At 33.5% G+C, this 19915-nt stretch overlaps 1 protein-coding gene across 1 annotated transcript; it reads left to right on the top strand.

The window, feature by feature from the left end:
• The first annotated feature begins 15193 nt into the window (after window positions 1–15193).
• On the top strand, window positions 15194–19171 carry LOC114714475 (cation/H(+) antiporter 18-like). The gene is made up of 4 exons (XM_028899219.1): window positions 15194–15274; window positions 15816–16062; window positions 16350–17354; window positions 17454–19171. The coding sequence occupies exons 2-4, from the start codon at window positions 15862–15864 to the stop codon at window positions 18657–18659; spliced, it is 2412 nt and encodes an 803-aa protein (XP_028755052.1). The 5' UTR covers window positions 15194–15274; window positions 15816–15861; the 3' UTR covers window positions 18660–19171.
• Window positions 19172–19915: the final 744 nt, after the last annotated feature.

Genomic DNA, 19915 nt, shown 5'->3' with positions numbered 1-19915 from the left:
CATAAACATTCATTTTCTATCATTTCAAATTTTCATAAATCATTCTCATGCATCATTATACTCAATTGTACATGCCAATAGCATCACACATATTTATATTACTTAAATGGCATGTTCATATAATTATCCTGTTCAAGGAGAATTATTACATAACATAAAATCATAATGCATTTCTTCAATTCTTCCTTTTATTCTCTTGATCCATATCTTGCATGTTCAACATGTTAAGGGAGGTAAGATTGAAGAGAATCTCAATAGAAAACATTATCATTATGCGTGCAAGATAGATGCAAGTGTATGACATGCTTGGTTAACCATACTTTTATATTTATAAAATGTCACACTCATATGCTCAACATTTTAAAAACACATGGCCGTAGCAACATCGGGAGGGATGTTTTGACACCTTTTTTTTATAATCACCAATAACCTCTTATGGCATTATATAACATGCATACAGAGGGAGGGATATTCTTCCCTTTGTTCTTTCATTAAAACATTTAATAATATTTATTTCAGAATAAACTTGACCAAATTCTTTCTATCTGTCCATGACTTTAATAATCTATTTCTGGGTGCCAATACTGCCTTTTCATCATGGAAAATTTTCTAATTTTTCTTAGGTCAAAAGTCAACCCATAGACTGTTTATTTTGAATTTCCCCAAAAATTGTACAAGTAGCCTTTAAATTTTGTTAAAGTCAATCTCTTCACTTTCTAGGAATGAAATCATTTTTAAAGCCTGTGATAATTCCTAAAGTATTTATTTCCCATTTTTCTCTAATTATCTGAGGCCTTCTAGTATTTTAAATAATTCAATTTTAGCTAATATTCATTATTAGCTACAACCTTGAAAATTTCATTACTCTACTCCAAGGATATTTTCATCATTTTTAGCTTCATACAGGTTTTAGAACCTTATTTCCTAGTTTTTTGGAATTTTTCTAGAATTTTTGGGCATACTTTCTATCATTACCCTTTTCAACTCGAAACTTTCTGAATTTATAATTAGGTCCTTGCTTGAGTTTAACCTCGGGAATCATTTCACTGAGGTTCTCAGTATAACCTTTAGCCCTTAATTATCTCCAATTCCCATACTTAAGCTCTCAAGACTTTATCGAAGTCTCTAACTTGCTTGTCTCGTGGATTCACAAAACTTTTACTTTACAGTTTGGTCCCTAGAAATCCTCTTACACTGCTAGGGAACTTTTGAAACTCTTGCCAAAAGAGGTTTGGTAGCCTACCCATCTCAAGCTATTTCTTACACTTCTAGGCCCAAGTTCACGATATTATACATGTCACCTTGTCTCACGGTATAGAATTGGAACTATTTCTCCATATGCAACTCCTCCAGAAAGAAGTAATCATAAAACATCTGGTTAAAAGCTTCCCAATTCATCAGGGAGATGTTAGCTAGCCTTATGCTATCCCACCAATGCCTCACTTGCTCCACCAAGTAGGTAATAGCTACTTGCACCTTAAGTTGAGAGATACAAGGGATAAGATTGTCTCTCTGCTCAATCGACTTCTTTACATTAGAAGGCTCTAAACTTCCTTTGAATTATAGAGGATGGTGACGATAAATTTCCCTCTAAACTTTAGTGATGTTGTTTAGTAGTAGGGGATAGATTGCTCCTCCCAAAATCTCCCCTTCATGACTAGCCTCAACAGGTTTCTCTTCCTTATGTTCAGATTCTCCCTGGTTACCTTCTTTATGATTCCTATCAGCAAAACCATTTTCCAAATCATCTTACTGGTTGATTCATGTTATTTTCTCACTAAATCCTCTTCAAATTTCTTTAATTGCTCTTCCACCACAATGATCATTTTTTCTCTTATCTATCTTAGGAAGGCTTCATTCTCCTGAGGGGGTTTGCTACTATCGGGGTCGGTTTGACGTGAATGAGTCCATACAATTCTCTCCCTGTTTAAGGATGCAACCCACCACTAGAGTTAGAAAGAAGAAAGAAAGCTAATAGGGAAGGTATATGTGAAATATGTATATTGCCACTAATATGCAAAGTATGTAACGTTGAAATCAGGAAAATAACAACCTTAAATCTGATACCAAGTTGTAAAATCACCTCCTAATAAACATTTATTTACTTATTTTAAGAACTACTTAAAATGCTACTATGGTAGAAAAGAAAAACAGTTACATAAAGCTATTATGGTAAAAAGATTTCAACTCATCCTTCAAAAATATTCTTGAATAAAAGATTTTGAGTAATGAGAACAAACAAAACCATGTTAGAAATGATTTAATTCCTACCAACATGGTTATAGGAAATAAGCCCATGATTAAAACAACAAACGCAATTCCAAATGTCTCAAATTGGGCCTCTAAGTATCAAACCTGGGAGTAATAGTAATACCAAGCCCGAAACACAAATAGATTACTAAATAGCCAGCATCATAAATCATAAATAATCAATAAAGTCTATAACAATTAAAAGCATAAACCTAAGTTCTCCGACCTACTACCAGCACTTAATCCACAATTCAGAAATCTACAAAACAAGTTTAATAATCAAATCTCTAATCAATAGAGTATGTAAAAAGAAAGAGGCCCTAAGTGGCAATAAATAATCCTTCAGCACATACGAAAAAGGATGGTGGTAGTATAATAAGCTATAAAAGCTTAGGCTTCCAAATTCTTCTCTGGTAGTGCGACCTTAGAATATTCACTTAAAAACATTGATAACCATAGAATGAGATATAAGCCTTAATAACCAACAATCTGGCTCATCATACACACCAATATATGCTCATAAAGTATCAAGCGGTTATGACTAATAAGTAATATGCATATATCTCAATATCATTGTTCTCAAGGTTTAAAATACAATTCTCAAGTCTCATAATAATGTATCAGTGTTATCATGCAAATGCAATCTCAATGACCGCATTCCCTCATTATAGGGGAAACAAGATCCAAAATGATTAATCTCTCACTTTAGGAGATAAACCTAAGCTGATCCCTCACTTTGGGGGATACGAGCAAAGAAGGACATTCCCTCAATATGGGGGAAGCGTCAGAAGCCAATCATCATGCATTGATAAAGGTACTCATCATGATAATAAACACAGTTCACTCATCAATGCCCATCACATGCATCATGCTCAAGAAATCCAACAAGTGGTCAATTTCCAATTCTATAGTCCATTTCCAAGTCAAAGTCTAAAGTGGCAACATATTATCAAAAACCCAAGAATTGTATTTTCAAAACTCAGTCCCACAAGACATAGTCCTTTCCAATGTATCAACATAATTCCAAGTATATACTAAAACAACTTTTATAACTCCAAAACAATCACCACATATTAGTTAATAACTAATTAAGTGGTCAACAATAATAATTAAAGTCTCAAAATCCTAGCCCAACCTAAAACTCCTCTCAACTTCAAATTGACCAATCCAAAATTTAATACATTATCCTAATAGATCAATCAACTCATAGCAATCCTCATTGTATCCCAATTACACCAATTAGTTACAAGCCCCAATTTTCTCAATCTAATTTATCATTAAAAAATACCCAAATATGATAATCAACTCAAATCAACATTCCAAACTGATCAAATATCAATTCTAACTCATATTAACATAACCCAATCATTAAAACTCATTTTGAATAATTACAATATCATTAATCATCATAAACCTCCCAAAAATCACAAAACCTATGTTCAAATTCCTCCAAACTCCAAATCCAAATCCAAAAAAATTCATACACTTAGACCAGTCTATAAAAGTCATTTAAACTCAAAATAATTGGTCAAAACCTTAGCCTATTCAAAATCATTGAAAACCCTAAGATTCAACTATCTAAATCTTGAAAAATCTAAAAGAAAAGGATAGAAATGAGGTTACAAATACTTATTTTGATGTTTGAAAGATCAGATATATTCCTTAGGACTGAAATCCACAAGCCTTAGCAAAGCCCCAATGTTCTACCACCTTAAATTATCTGAAAATTACATCTGAAACTGATTCTAAAAAACAGTTTCCTATGTATTCACTGGGTTGGCACGACAAACCCATAGCCAATGGCACTTAAGAAGTGTCCTTTTTACCAATTGTTTGCTGTGGCATTGGCTATGATTAACTCACAGTGAATGTCACATAGCAAGAAAAGACTCAAATTTAAAAATGCATAAATAAGTCTACACATCTCCAAAAATTACAAATTAGGACTCTTTAAAAAGCTTGAGATGTCCATTTTCAAATTCAAAAAGAATCACTCAAAGATAAGATCATTTAGTCCTCCAAAATTTTTGATTCTTAATACTACTAAAAATATCTAGGGTCACGACCTCTAGCCATAAATCTTTGTGCTTCTAACCTCAAACCTTCAAATTCAACTACTCAATGCATCAAATTTCTCACTAATTTCAACTTAATTGACTCTAGACCTTAAGATTAAAACCTAGGATGTTACCTCCTCTATGGCTATGCATAAAGCACAAGTATTGCATGATGTCTATGATAATCTTTAGGCCAAACCAACAAAGGAATGACATAGATATATCTCTAACTCTATTAATTGAAGACTAGAAGCTATTGTAGGAGAGTGAGGTCAATGTATATTGCATGTATCAAAAAGAAACATTCAAGTTGAGAGCCATATTGTTTGGCAAAATTAATGCCTTGCCTACGTATGGTAATATAACAAGATATAGCATTAAAGGGCAACTTAGTTATCCCATTTATGAAGAAGGCAAAGATTTAATAAGGTTGAAATATGATATGAAAAATTTCTATACGGAACAACATAGATGGTTGCATCGTGATCATCCTTACCGGCATTTTAGAAAGTATTTTAATGGGAATTCAGAAAAAAGCAAGGCACTTGTACCATTGACCAAGGAGGACATTTTTGAAAAGGTGAAAAATATAATTATGAATTTGGAAAACCCTTTACAAAGCAAGTTGGGACAAATAGGTGGAAGAAGAACTCCATTCTCTTTGCTTTCTGTATTGGATGACCTTGAAAGTGAGACATTTTCTTGATATTATGCATGTTGAGAAAAATGTATGGAAAATTCTTTTTGGCATGTTACTCCATATCTAAGCAAGACTAAGGATGACATGAATGTGAGGCTAGACATGGTTGATATGAGGATAAGGTCGGAATTGGCATCAAAGGATAAGGGAACTCGTACATTTCTTTATTCGGCAGCTCACACACTATCAAAAAAATAGAAAATTAGCTTTTGTGAGTTTCTTGCTATAGTAAAATTGTTACTCTTTTAATATTAGCAACCTCGTTTCAATGAAGGATTTAAAGCTGAAAGGTTTAAAATCTCATGATTGTGTCTTGATGGAGAACTTTATTCCAGTAATAATACATGCTATTTTACTTGATAAGGTGTGAGCTATAATCATAAAGCTTTGTTTCCTTTTTAAGTATTTTTATAGTAAAGTGATTAATCTCAATAATTGCCAAGATTGCAAATCCATATCATAGTTTCTTTGAGATAGATGTTAGAGAGGTTTAACTATATGGCCCAGCTTATTTAAGATAGATGTTCCTACTTGAGTGTTACATGAAGATATTGAAAGGGTATGTGCCGAAGGGTTGTATCGTAGAGTAATATATTTATGATAAGTCTATTAAATTTTCTACCTAATACTTAAAAAATAAAAGTGATATTAGGGTTCCAGTGGGTCGGCATGAGAGAAGGACAGGGGAAGATGCGATTATAGGGAGGAAAGTTGTTACCACTCAAACTAACAATAAGAGCAAGCACACCTATATGTATTATACAACTTTAAAGAGATTAAGGACTATGTAGATAAGCATATTAATGAGCTTAAGAGGGACAATCCCAATAAATAGGAAATTTGATATGCCAAAGCACATAATAAACAGTTTACAATATGGTTGAAAGAGCACATGTGTGGTAATTATAATGTTGATCCTAGTTGAATTTCTGAGAGATTAAAGTTGTTGGCAGATGGACCGAGCAAACATGTGCTTTCTTTTACAAGCTACCTTATCAATGGGTTTACTTTCTATACTAAAGAGTAGGACGATTAGATTAAACTGCAAAATAGTAGTGTAACTCTTATAGCTAATATCATGCATATATCAATGTCAAAGATAAAAATCCTACCTGTGCAAATATGTCATACTTTGGGGTGATTGAGCATATTTAGGAGTTGGATTACATTTGATTCAGAGTTCAAGTATTCAGTTGTAAATGCATAGACAATAATAATGCATTGAGGGTTGAAGACTTAAGGTTCATACAATTAAATTTGAATAAGGAATGACACAAAGAAGAGCCTTTTATTTTGGCTTCTTAGGCTAGACAAGTTTTCTATATCCCAGATCCTACTACTAAAAGATAGTCTATCATTTTGGTTATCAATAAAATGAATAAGAAGATGGGATATAAAGACACTATAGTTGAAGATGATCCATTTTAGGGGGACATCACTTGAATCTCTTTTAAATGAAAATGAATCAATGTACATCGGCACAATCACAATGAAAGAATATGAATTTCAAAGAGGGGAAAAGTGCTTCCCAAGAAGATTAAAACAATTAAAACTAAGAAGAACATATAAAAAGCTAAGACTAGAAAAGGAAAAGAGCTAGTCAATCATGTAAATTTTCTTTATTATTATTTGAGTTAATATTTATTTGATTTAATTTTGTTTGACTCAGTTTTATACTGATGACTTTATTTTATTTGACAATTTCATTAATAATAATCCATTCAATTTTATCTAATTTAATTTTATTACATAATGCAAATGATAGTAGATCTAGTACTGATAATCCATTTCAGCCCAGGGATGTCACCGACGAGGAGAGACAGTTGCAAGAAGATTTAGCAAGCATACGGAATGGGCTTTATACCATGAAAGAGGTGTTGAAAGGAAGGGTGAAGGGAAAGAAATTTGTTGTGTAGTAGAATAAGAAAGGACAAGCTATACGGTCTAATAAATTTATCAGCTATATTGGGGCTATGGCAAAAAGCACTGTGCCCATCACTGTACAGCACTGGAGGAAGATTGATTGTTCAATATGGGATGCTATTTGGCATGATGTATTGGTAAGATATTATGGTAATTGAAATTTTCTTTTCTAACAAATTATCTCACACTATCCCATTGTTTTTTGTGTTTTGCAATTTGGATTTCATATAGATGAGAGTAGGAAGAAGTATGTTCTGGGAAGGCTGGGAGGGCACTATGCTCTTTCTGATGTTTTGTGACAAGCAAATACTTGAATGATCTATCCTCATTTAATGAGTCTGAGGTTTTGAGCTCGATATGGGATGTGGTCAAACAGGAGGATTAGACTACTTTTGTCACATCACGTTGCGATGAAAAATTTCAGGTAATATCTATTCACAATTCTAAAGTGAATAATCCTTAATATTTAATATAACTACTCTTTCACTTGAATCTAGTTTGTTTTCATAGGAATTAAGCGTCCAAAATAAAAAGAGGGTAAAGAACAACGAATATCCCTATCAAAAAGGGCGCGTAGGGTATGCAGGACTTGAGCAAGAAGTCACGAGAAGGAGGGATCAGATTTTATTGTATCCCATCAAATACTATGGGCATTGTGATATGGACCCAATAAGAACTTGTCTTAGAAAACCCAAAAATTACAAATTGAATAATAAGTTATGGAAGCAATTAAGAGATAAAATAAAGGGAATAAGGATGAAAGAAATGATCGAAACACTAGGAACCCAATGAACACATGTTCCAAAAAACACTAATTATGCGAAACTTAGCACTCAAAGGAAACAATAGCTCAAGAACTCTAAGTATAAATAACACAAGAGCTGATCAACTTCTTATGTCAGGTAGTATCCTCACAAGAATACAAAAAAGCAAGTATGCTGAATAATACTTCATTAAACTCTCATCTGCTCCAGAATCATACATAGGAAGTGTATTTATAACCCAATAAACTAACTCTAACTAGAACTTGAAAAAAAATACTACTTTAATTTAAAAATGCAAAGGATCAAAATAGATAATGATAGATACGGTTAAATGATAAATGAAAATAATGGGAATATTTTTAATTAGATTATTTAGATAATCTAATTAGTGTGAAAGGGTTTAATAGATAATGAATTAATTAATGAAGAGTATTAAGGATATGAAAGGTTATTAGATTATTTAAAATAATCTAATTGATGACTGGATAAGCAAGGCTTAATGTTTAACAAAGATATTTTAAAATTGAGTAAATCATATCATGAAAGACAATTTGATTATAGGGATATAGAATTAGATCATCAAATATAATCTAATTTATGTGGGGTAATATTATGGTCTTTTAAACTAAAAAATTATTCACATGATAATAATAATAAATAAATTCTAATATGCCATTCACGATTAAATGACATCTAAACACTAATTAATGACTCCTAACTAATGGCCTTATTAAAAAATAAAAATTACAAAATACAAAATACAAAATAAATAAAAAAAATTTAATGACTTAAACAAAATAAACAGACTCTAGCTGGATCGATTTACATCACATTGGCCAGGCAAAATAAAGATGGCCAAATTGATAATCCTCATATCAAGAGGTTGTCGATAGGATGGTACGTTTTATTGTATGTCCTTACTTATTTAATATTTTTTGGTAGTAATGCTAACAATAATTTTGCATAGGAAAGTATATCCCAAGAAGTTTTGTAAGGAACAAATGCTATAGATGATCAGGATATATAGAGAAGGGCATTGGGGACTGCTAACCACCTCGGTTTTCTTACGGGTGTTGGCTATGGAGTTACCAAGCAAGTTTACTTTGAGTTTAGGCAAAAACACTCAGCATCAAGCGCACCTTCTTCTATTTAGTTGATCAAGTTGATGAAAGAAACACATTGGTTAAAGGAAGAAGTTAAAGCACAAGCACTCCTAATTGATCAATTGATCAAGGGCTAAGTACCACAATTGGTTTTGAATCTCAGCCCCAATGGAAAGACAATTGCATATTCCCTTCTCTACCTGAGGTATAATACTAATTGTGTCTATATAATCATATTTAATTATTTTTGAATCACACTAAGTAACATCATATGTTTGTTTAGGGTGAAGTAAACGTTCAATGTATGATGGGTAGCCCTAAACATCACACGATTGTAATAGACCGCACGTTCAACTTATTGAGGGAGAGCATGATTGATAATGTGCCCCTCCCTGCTGATTATGTAAGGGTATAATTGAACATTGCCATTGATCCCAATTATGTCCTTCCTGTGCCTATCTCTGATATAGAGATAGTGACATAAGCTGTAGGTAGCTTTATTACTTGGCCTGGCCGTCTTCTCATGTTATGATAGCCTATAAAGATATGTGTATGTTGAAACTTATAGTTAATTTAAAATAATATATAAACTCCATTTTAACTGCTAACTATGCATTTGTCAGTCTAAGAGGAAGAAGAGCCTATTGGGAGACTACTCATTATCATTGATGCAAAAGCAACCCTCTAAGCTTATTCGAGCACTATAATCAAGATTCTGAATATGTTTTGAGGAATATGCAATCAAAGCAATATTAGAACATGACGATTCCTTAATGATTTCCTTATACTTTGAGTTAGAGATTTATGGTAGACCCTCATGTGAATACATTATAAATGAAGTATTGAAAGAAATTCTGAAGCATGAATTGGCTAGCACGAATGCCTGTAACTTTTATATAAGGTATTTCTTTAAATCTTGATTAAATACTTAACTACTTAGAGCATTTATTACATTGATCTATTTGTTTGGGCATTTAGGTACCTTTATAAGAATTTCATAATCCTTAGCGGCCTTGATGACAAGGTCAAGATTATCAGTCCCCATACTTTTGTCGGCTATGGCCCTAATATGAAGAGAGACTTATCGAGAGATTTGGTAGATATCTTCATTTCAAGGGCAGTAAAGAATAGGGACACTTTGTTTTTGGTGCCTTACTGCTAAGGGTAGTATACTGAACTTTATTAAATTTTTTTATTTTCAAGTATTTTCTAATTGTTCTCATTGTCTTTATTATGCTTAGAGGACATTGGATGATGGTTGTGGTCAATCCCTTCATGCCAAAGAATTGGTATCTCGATTCTCTGCATAGAGATTCGAGCAATCAACCATTCATGGTTTCATTGTTTAATAAGTAACATGAATATATTTTATTCAAATTTAATTTAATTTCTTGTTTTTATATAATTTTTTACAATAATTAATATTCAATTTTATTGTCTTCTCAGAGTTTTATGGCTGTATCACACAAATTAAGGTTTACTTTACCCCTTGATCAAAGGCAGTCGATTCGACTTATTGTTCCCATGAAAGAAAGTAAAGGTATCCTCACCATTATTTACTATTCAACTAAGCATAGTTTCTTGATCTCATTAAATAAAAGATTTTCCTTCCCCACTCTTTATAGTGCCCACGTCAGCTAGACGAAAGCTCGGATTGTGGGTATTGCATGATGAAATTCATGAAGGAGATGCCCATGCATAATTCGGACACAATCCTTCCAAAGGTAACATGCATTTGTTAAAATTCAATTTATATATTTTAAAATTATACTTAGGATAGCTATACATTTATATCTAGCTTCAAGTTGCTTTTGTATACAGTACTTTGCCAACATATGTTGCATGACATATTCATCCATTCAAATGGAAAAAATTGTTGAAGAGTTGGCAATGATTTGATATCATTAGTGGGCACAAAATAGATAGTGAAGTAGAATACTATTTTGGTTTTGGTATTATGCTTTTAGTTTTGGTACTCGAACAATTTTGTTGTGATTTTGGCAATTGACCAATTTTGATTTTGGCTTAGGACTTGGCCAATTTGGTTTTACTTTTGCCTTTCATACTTGTCTAATTTTAATTTGGCTTTAGACCACATTGTATGACATTTAGTTTGTTACTATATATACATAGATATGATGTAAATTTTTGTTTGGTGGTTAATTGGATTCATATGAATAATATTTGTTGCTAGCCTAGTTCTGTTTATTGTAGAGATGCTTTCTATTTCTTTCATAATGCAGGGGACTGCTAGAAAAGCAACCAGCCTATTTTACAAAAAAATCAACAATACTTGATGACTATTGATGCCAATACTTGACGGTTATTATCAATAACGGTCAAGTAGGTTATACTCAATAACAGTCAAGTAATGAAAACCAAAAGACTATAAATGGGGTCATAATACTTGGCAATTTTATTCTTAAAATCGTTAAGTATTCCCACAAATATTTGCTATGCAAATATATGACGCCTGCATATTTGACGGTTCATAACTGTTAAGTATAGGCAAAAATAACTATCAGTTTTTTTTTTTTGTAGTAGTGATATAGGACGTTCACATGCATTGAGCAATTCAATTCATATTTTATCAAGCTTGTGTGTGATGAAATAGAAGGATGACAGATGAAGCAGTTTGGGGAGGCCCAACTTCGACACATAGAGAAGGTGTAGCCATTATTGTACAAAAGACGTCACGATGACGAATGGGGCTACTGGGAGTAAAACCGTTATATGCAACACATGTGGAGACTAGCTATTTGCTAAATGTTCAATGTTGGTTGATTTAGGGGGTGTTTGGATAGAAACCAAACAATGATTTCAGAAGTGTTTTTACGGATTACGAAGTAAATATGTGGATGAGGTTACCTCGTTTTGCGGAAAAATGATTCTGAAACCTAGGTTTTGGTTTTGCCAAACACCCCCTTAGTAGTCATAACAGTTTTACACCATTTTAGAACTTGCACTGTATTGGAACTTTCATGTGTACTTTTCTGCCCAGTAAAAGTTTACATGTTCGGTGCGCATAGGAAAACTCTCAAACCATCACAGGGATATCAACCCAAAAGACTTCCCGAGTAGATTTGCATTTCAATCTTTTTTTGTTTTGTTTAATGTTTGTTTGGTTTTACTTCCTCTTTCGAAGAATAGAAGTTTATCCTAATAACTTATCGGATTCGCACAAATAATATACATTAAAAACAAAATAACGGATTGAATGAATGAATCTGAATCTCTTGCTTTGCAAAGTATTGACATTACACACACACACACAAGGAAATAATCGACACAAAGGTAGCCGGGTTTCATATATTCAGTGGATTTTTCTCTTGACGTGTATATAATTCACAAGGAAGGTTCAAAAACATTGAATAGCTTCTCTTCAAGAATAATAAATTTTTTTTGGGTGAACATAATTCTTTTTCTTTTTTTTATAGTGAACCTTTTAAAGTGAGCGAAACTACGACTTAGTCTTCATATATGAGAGAGAGTGCGTGTGTGTGATGGTTTGAATACTATGCATATAGAATTAATAAAATAATTTTTGCATAAAGAAGAGATTAATTTATTGTAGGATTGAAAAAGCAAGATAATAATTTAGATGACTAGCTAAAAAATGGATACCATCAAAATGAAAAGTTTCCATGCATACGACCATTAATGTGGATGGAAGATCCAATGAATAGTATGGATTGAGGTTCATGCATCGCTTTATTTTATGATTTATGATTATTCTTTTTTGACCGGGATATTTTATGATTATGCACTTTTTGAGTTTTTTCTACTTTTTTATTATTGGAATTAAATTTTAAAATTTTTATCTGCATTTTTTTTCAAATGAATATATCTCAGTAAAAAATTCTATATAAAATTATCATTTATCTCATACATTATGAGATGAAGCCATGTTAAGAAAAAAGTAATGCAATTTTGAGAAAAAATGTTAAACAGTAAATTCAATTGAGATGGTTTTATTTCCAGAGCCAAAATTGGAATATAAATGACTATAAAAAGCAATGGCCATCATAAAAAATTATTACTTAGAAATTTCTTTCCCTTTTCGGTTTTATGAAGAATAAAGATGGAAGAGTCTATGCAAAAAAGGAAAAATCTCAACAACAAAAGAAAATCATAAAAATTTAAGAATGACATGACAAAGTAGTAATACAAATTTCAACATTTCTCAAATAATTCTATTGTAATAAAATAAAATTTTGAAATGTTTATATTTTTGTAATATTGCCCCAGAGACAATAAAAAATATCTCTAAATTCAATAGAAGCCCAAAGAAGTGAATAGTCTCAAATAATGAGAGTTGTGTAAAAAAGTATGTCCAATTAAACTTATTGCTAATCCTAAATGGAAGGAAATTAATTTTGGACAATTTCTTTCTGAAAATGTATGTATACCTAAAAACAAATCACACCTAAAATTTTTGTCAAGTTCTAATATTTCAAATTGATTATGTAATAATAACATCAGTTAACCCAAAAACTGGTCACTCACTGATAAAGGATTTCTCTAAAAGTTAAGAATTAGTAATCCTTTTTAAAATGAAAAATTGAATGGATTTGTTCTTATAATGTCCAAGAAAGTTAATCAAAAAAGAAAGAAGAACTTATCTTCTTTCAATTTTTTTTTTACGTGTACTTCCTAAAATGACGTTCTTTCCTAAACCGGAATGATAGTTTTTAAAAGGATGTTCATGATAAAGTTATTGTACTTTCATATATTCTAATAAAGATATGTACAAAATGACGTGCGTTAATATAAAGATAGACTATATATATCAAATATAAATTGATTTTAAACGACATGAATTTATCATTTGCATAGATTATATTATGTTCTCAATTAAACTAATATTTGACGGCAAAAAAATAAGTTAATATTTGTTAAATTATTTGAATATTTGATAAAAATTGTCATTATTTTATTTTTTATTTCAAAATGTAAATGCATATAAAATTTATGAAATAATCCAACTTAAACATTGTAAAAGGGATGTAATTTTTTTAAAAAATTTTATAAGAGATTTGAATGGTTAAAGTTTCTAGAACCTCTATCATATTAGATAAAATTATTTCCATTTGAATTGTAATTTAATTAATTTTTTTCGTACATTAAAATTTAAATTACCGATAGTCTCATTATTTATAGATTCGTTGATGATATGATTTTCAATCTGCCCAGTTTCCAAAAACTTAGTTAAAAATTTAAAAAGACATCTTCTACATGTACATTTTCATCCAATCCCCTCGCCCAAAACCATATCCAATTTCTTCATTTGAATCTAATTTATAACTAATTATATACGATAAAATTTTTATATGTTGAAAATAATCCAAACACGCTTCTTATTCTTAATAGTGAAATTTATTTTTGAGTTAAAATCTTAGTTCAGTCATCAACTTCAAATAATGGTGAAAAAGAAGTCATAAACTTCAAATAATCAATCGTTATAGATTAATTTTATAAATAATAATTTACGAAAATTATTTTACAAATAAGTTTTATTCAAAAATTTATTTTTCCGTAATTATAAATTATAAATTCAAGGGAAAATTACACTCAGGTCCCACAGAGCACAATTAATATAAAAAGGTTCCTGAAATCGCGAAATGATTATGAAGTCCCCAGGGACCTATGTGTAATTAATTCTAATTGTGAAATTACGTAGTTACCCCTGTTAATTTGAACCTATTTACAACTTCAACAGTAGCTGTTAACAACTCGAGGAGAGGTGGTTAACAACCTCGACAACGCCCCTGACATTCCACAAAGTGAGTTGTCATGAGCACTGCCGAGGTTGTCAAGTACGTCTTCTCTGGTTGTTAACAGCCACTGTTGAGATTGTAAACGAATTGCTGCAATAAAATTAGAACCTATTTACAATCTCAACAATGGCTGTTAGAAGAGGTGGTTAACAACCTCAACAACGCCCCTGACATTCCACAGAGTGAGTTGTCATGAGCACTGCCGAGGTTGTCAATCACGTCTTCTCGGGTTGTTAACAGCCACTGTTGAGATTGTACACGAATTGCTGCAATAAAATTAACAGGGATAAGTAGGTAATTTCACAATTAGAATTAATTACACACAGGTCTCTGAGGACTTCAGAATCATTTCGTGATTTCGAGGGACCTTTTTGATATTAATTGTGTTCTGTGAGACCTGAGTGTAATTTTCCCTAAATTCAATGCAAACATAAATACCGTCAGACTTTTTAGGGAGGATAAAGCTGGATATAGTCGTTTGGCTGTCGACGTCATTCGGTGGACCCAGCTCCGAACCGGTACCCATATATGTGCGTAGTATGCACTCCCACACGCTCGACACTCGTCAGCGCAGTGCCGAAAGGAGTTTGCTAATCCATTCCTTCTTGAGCAATCTTCTTGTCTATTTTGCTTTCACACCGTTGGAAGGTGTTCAAATCGATTGAACCCGATTCTTTTTCTTTTTGACGCTCTAGGGCAGGTAATGGATATGCAGATTTGCTTTCTCTGCTTGTTATGTTTGAATGATTTCTTTTTCTTTCTGTAGTTTTAAGTTCATGGCGCTTGGTCCTTTTTTTCTGGTGCCTTGGTATATGAATAACAATTCCTTTTGATACATTTACGGCAAGTTCCCTGACTGTGAAATTTCCGAGCGCTACTCTCTTCTCGTTCAGACTTTTGGATAAAAAATGTTCATTACTTGTTTATATGGTATGCAAACTTTTGGATCAAAACAGTTCATTACTTGTTTATATGGTATATAAGAGTTAATTATATTTGTCGAAGACTCAAAATCTGTGTATAATCGTTTCACTGCTGTTGCTGGATATTTAGGCTAGTTGTATTGGTGACTTGTGCTCTGTTTGCTTGCACATGTGAGACAGGTTATTGCTCGGGAATGGGGAGTTGTTATCATGATCTGGAATGTATTGTTCATGAGTTTTTCATGTTTGCATCTCTTGCTCTTGCTGCAAGCGAACTTTGTTACTGTATAGTGACTTACTGGTTGCCTAACTCTGCAGAAATTTTGGTGAGTTTGCTGTTAGCTGTGGGCTTTGTACTAGGGAAATGATTTCCAACGCCACAAATGGAAGTTCTTGCCCGCTACCAATGAAAGCCACTTCAAATGGCGGATTTCAAGGAGATAACCCTCTTGATTATGCCCTTCCTCTGGCTATACTTCAGATATGTCTTGTCGTTCTAGTCACAAGGGGACTGGCATATCTTATAAGGCCTTTAAGGCAGCCTCGTGTGATTGCAGAGATTGTGGTAATTTCTTTTTCTTTAAATGCTTTGTTGATCTAATGATCATAAGCTATCTTTTTTCTTGTATTAAAATAGATGATGGGGTTATAAGAGCGTCTAATGTTTCATTTTATAAATTCTTTTCTAAGCACCACTGGTTTCACCATTTTAAGAGTCTGGCTTATTTATGTGAGATGTAAAAGGCCCCCGTAGCTCTAAAGTAATTTGTAAATTTGTAACTGCACAATTGAATTTGAAAATAGGACGGACATTTGCCTGATTCTAATACTTCTGAGACTACTCATTGACAGGGAGGAATATTGCTTGGACCGTCAGCATTGGGACGGAGTAAAAGCTATCTGCATGCAGTTTTCCCGACCAGAAGTCTCACAGTATTGGATACTCTAGCAAACATTGGGCTTATGTTTTTCCTTTTCCTAGCAGGACTAGAATTAGATCCTAAATCTCTGCGTGAAACTGGAAAGCAAGCCCTTGGCATTGCGATTGCTGGAATATGCCTTCCTTTTGCGTTAGGAATTGGTACATCTTATGTTCTCCAAGAAACAGTAGCTAAAGGTGTGGATAGCATGGCATTTCTTGTATTTATGGGTGTGGCCCTCTCCATCACTGCTTTTCCTGTATTAGCCCGTATTCTGGCTGAGTTGAAACTCCTAACCACCAATGTTGGCAGAATGGCTATGTCAGCTGCTGCAGTTAATGATGTGGCTGCATGGATTCTGCTTGCTCTGGCTATTGCACTATCAGGCAAGAGTCAATCTTCACTTGTGCCAGTGTGGGTCTTCTTATGTGGGTTTGGTTTTGTCATTTGTTCAATGATCATTATGCCTCCAATCTTCAGATGGATGGCCAAACAATGCCCTGAGGGTGAGCCAGTGGAAGAGATATACATATGTGCTACATTAGCCATTGTTCTGGCTGCAGGTTTTGCTACAGATGCCATTGGAATCCATGCCATGTTTGGTGCTTTTGTCGTTGGAGTTTTGATTCCAAAAGATAGACCATTCGCCAGTGCTCTTGTGGAGAAAGTAGAGGATCTAGTATCAGGTCTTCTTCTGCCATTATACTTTGTGTCAAGCGGATTGAAGACTAACATAGCCACCATTCAGGGGCTGCAATCTTGGGGTCTTCTGGTTTTAGTCATAATTACTACTGCTTGTTTTGGGAAGATTGTTGGGACTGTTGCAGTGTCTCGTCTCTGTAAGATACCATGGAATGAAGCTCTGGTGATGGGATTCTTAATGAATAGTAAGGGCTTGGTTGAATTAATTGTCCTCAACATTGGCAAAGATAGGAAGGTATTTGATTTCTTTCTTTTTTTCTTTTTTGGGCTATCAGTATTGAGTTTAGTCTTCCTATCAATTATTCTGATGGATATTTATGATATTCATTCGCAGGTCTTGAATGATCAGACCTTTGCGATTATGGTTCTTATGGCACTCTTTACCACCTTCATCACAACCCCTATTGTGATTTCTTTGTATAAGCCAGCAAGGAAGGCAAAAATGGCTGATTACAAGTACAGAACAATTGAGAGAAAAAATCCTAACAGCCAGCTCAGGGTTCTTTCCTGTTTCTTTGGTGCGAGAAGTATTCCATCAATGATAAATCTGATTGAGTCTTCAAGAGGAATCCAGAAACGTGATGCACTTTTTGTCTATGCAATGCACCTTAAAGAATTTTCTGAAAGGTCATCGTCCATATTAATGGTACATAAAGCGAGAAAAAATGGGTTGCCCTTCTGGAACAAGGCACATCATGCTGATTCTGATCAAGTTGTTGTGGCGTTTGAAGCATATCAGCAGCTAAGCCAAGTGTCTGTCCGGCCAATGATTGCAATCTCATCGATGGCTGACATGCACGAAGACATTTGTGCAACTGCTGAGAGAAAGAGAGCTGCAGTCATTATTCTTCCATTCCATAAACATCAAAGATTTGATGGTTCACTGGAGACCACACGCAATGATTTCAGATGGGTTAACAAAAGAGTATTGGATAATGCTCCATGCTCAGTTGGAATTCTGGTTGATCGTGGGCTTGGTGGTGCATACCATGTCCCTGCAAGTAATGTCTCTTACTGTATCACGGTACTTTTCTTTGGTGGTGGTGATGACCGTGAAGCCCTTGCTTATGGATGCCGTATGGCTGAGCACCCTGGCATAAGATTAGTGGTAGTACGATTTGTTTCAGAACCAAACCTTGAAGGAGAGATTGTTAGAGTTGATGTGGACCACTCTGGCACCAAACTAGTCCCGGAAGATGAGGAATTCCTGAATGAATTAAAGCAGAAAAAAACCGATGATGGCTCAATCAACTACGCAGAGAAAATCGTTAAAAGTGAAGAAGAAACAGTTGCTACTATTCGTGAGTTCAATTGCTGCAATCTGTTTCTTGTGGGTGCAAGGCCAAATAGCGAGGTAGCATTTGCTTTGCAAAGAAGTGAATGCCCAGAACTTGGTCCTGTTGGTGGGTTATTGGCATCCCAAGATTTTCATACCACAGCTTCAGTTTTGGTGATGCAACAGTATTGCGATGGACTGCAAAATAATTCCAACTCAGAAATGGAGCCACAGCTTCCTTCTGCTGGCTCAGAATCTACTTGAAGGTCTCTCTTTAAACTAATTTGTTATATGATACAGTTGGACAAGGTCGAGCTACAGAGGTTAGCTCACTTATCTAGCTGTATTTTTGCATAACCTGTTCCATGAAAATATGAATCAGTGTTCTATTTGAAATGAATTTCAGTTCAAAGGGGGAAATGGAATTTCGGTTTAGCCGTTGGAATTTCATACAACTATTGAACTGAGGACTTATTGCCAAACGTTCCCCTTACCCATTTGGTAAAGCGTTGGTGGCAACAAAACGTCAAAACCATCGTTTTTTTTTATTTTGGCCTTTTGTGGACAACATTATTGCAGTTGCAATTCAAAACAGGGATAGGATCAGCCAGAAGAAATTCAAATTCTTGCTTGTAATTTCTGATTGATTGTTTTCAACTCAGTTACAATTAGTTATTTGGTGCCTTGACATATTGGAGTTGTTTATAAGCTTTAGGCTCCTTTTGGTCTCAACTATGGAAAAGGATTCCTTCATGCACTGAATGAAAATTAAGATATGCACGCCTGTGTACTTCCGTTTTTTTTGTTTTCTTGTACTCTAGACCAAGTTTTGAGAATTAAAAAAAAAATCTATTTGGATGAATATTTTGGAAAATTATACTTGGAACAAAAATATATAAAACTTGTTATCCACAACCAAAAAAACAAAATTACAAAATATTATAGTCAAACAAATAAGTAATTATTAAATGAAACACTACAAGCTATAATTTAACTATAGTTAAATCATCAAATATTATCCACAAATAACATGATTAAGTAGAAAAACACAAGATAAAATATTCCTTCCATTGCTAATTTCAATCGCAAGATGAAAATTAAAAATGGAATTTTTTTAAGCTAATTTTCATTGCTAAATTGCTTACCGATAGAGAAACATTACGTTACAAGCGGTGGCTCTCGACGGCGACATGTGGATAATACCGGTGGTAAGGTGGCAATGACTAACAACAACACATGGCAAACGGTGGTTGAGTGGAGAAGAAACGTTTTCCCACAATTTTCTAAAACGAAAAAAAGGAAATACCAAAAAAAAAAATAAAAATTGTTTTGGCTTTTCAGTTTTTTTTTTTATAACAAAATTTTGGAAAGGGGTTGGGTTCACCCACAATTCAAGAGCAAGGCGAAGCGAGCATAAATTACCCTCAGGCGTTTACCTAAGCACCCAGGAGTTAGGATGCCTCTCCAAGCGCCGCGACTAGAACCACAACAAAGTGGTACTCTCCAAGGATCGAACACAT

The sequence above is a fragment of the Neltuma alba genome, unplaced genomic scaffold, assembly GCF_004799145.2.
Source record: "Neltuma alba isolate B1F8T4 unplaced genomic scaffold, ASM479914v2 tig00001951_pilon, whole genome shotgun sequence".
Classification (NCBI taxonomy): domain Eukaryota; kingdom Viridiplantae; phylum Streptophyta; class Magnoliopsida; order Fabales; family Fabaceae; genus Neltuma; species Neltuma alba.
Note: the sequence above shows the minus strand (reverse complement) of the source record. Positions and strands in the feature narration are given on the sequence as shown.

Excerpts from the sequence above, each read along its gene's own strand:
- LOC114714475 (XM_028899219.1), top strand. The coding sequence starts at position 15,862 with ATGATTTCCAACGCCACAAATGGAAGTTCTTGCCCGCTACCAATGAAA. Across the intron at positions 16,063-16,349 it reads GTGTGATTGCAGAGATTGTG|GGAGGAATATTGCTTGGACC; the intron begins GTAATTTCTTTT and ends ACTCATTGACAG. Across the intron at positions 17,355-17,453 it reads ACATTGGCAAAGATAGGAAG|GTCTTGAATGATCAGACCTT; the intron begins GTATTTGATTTC and ends ATTCATTCGCAG.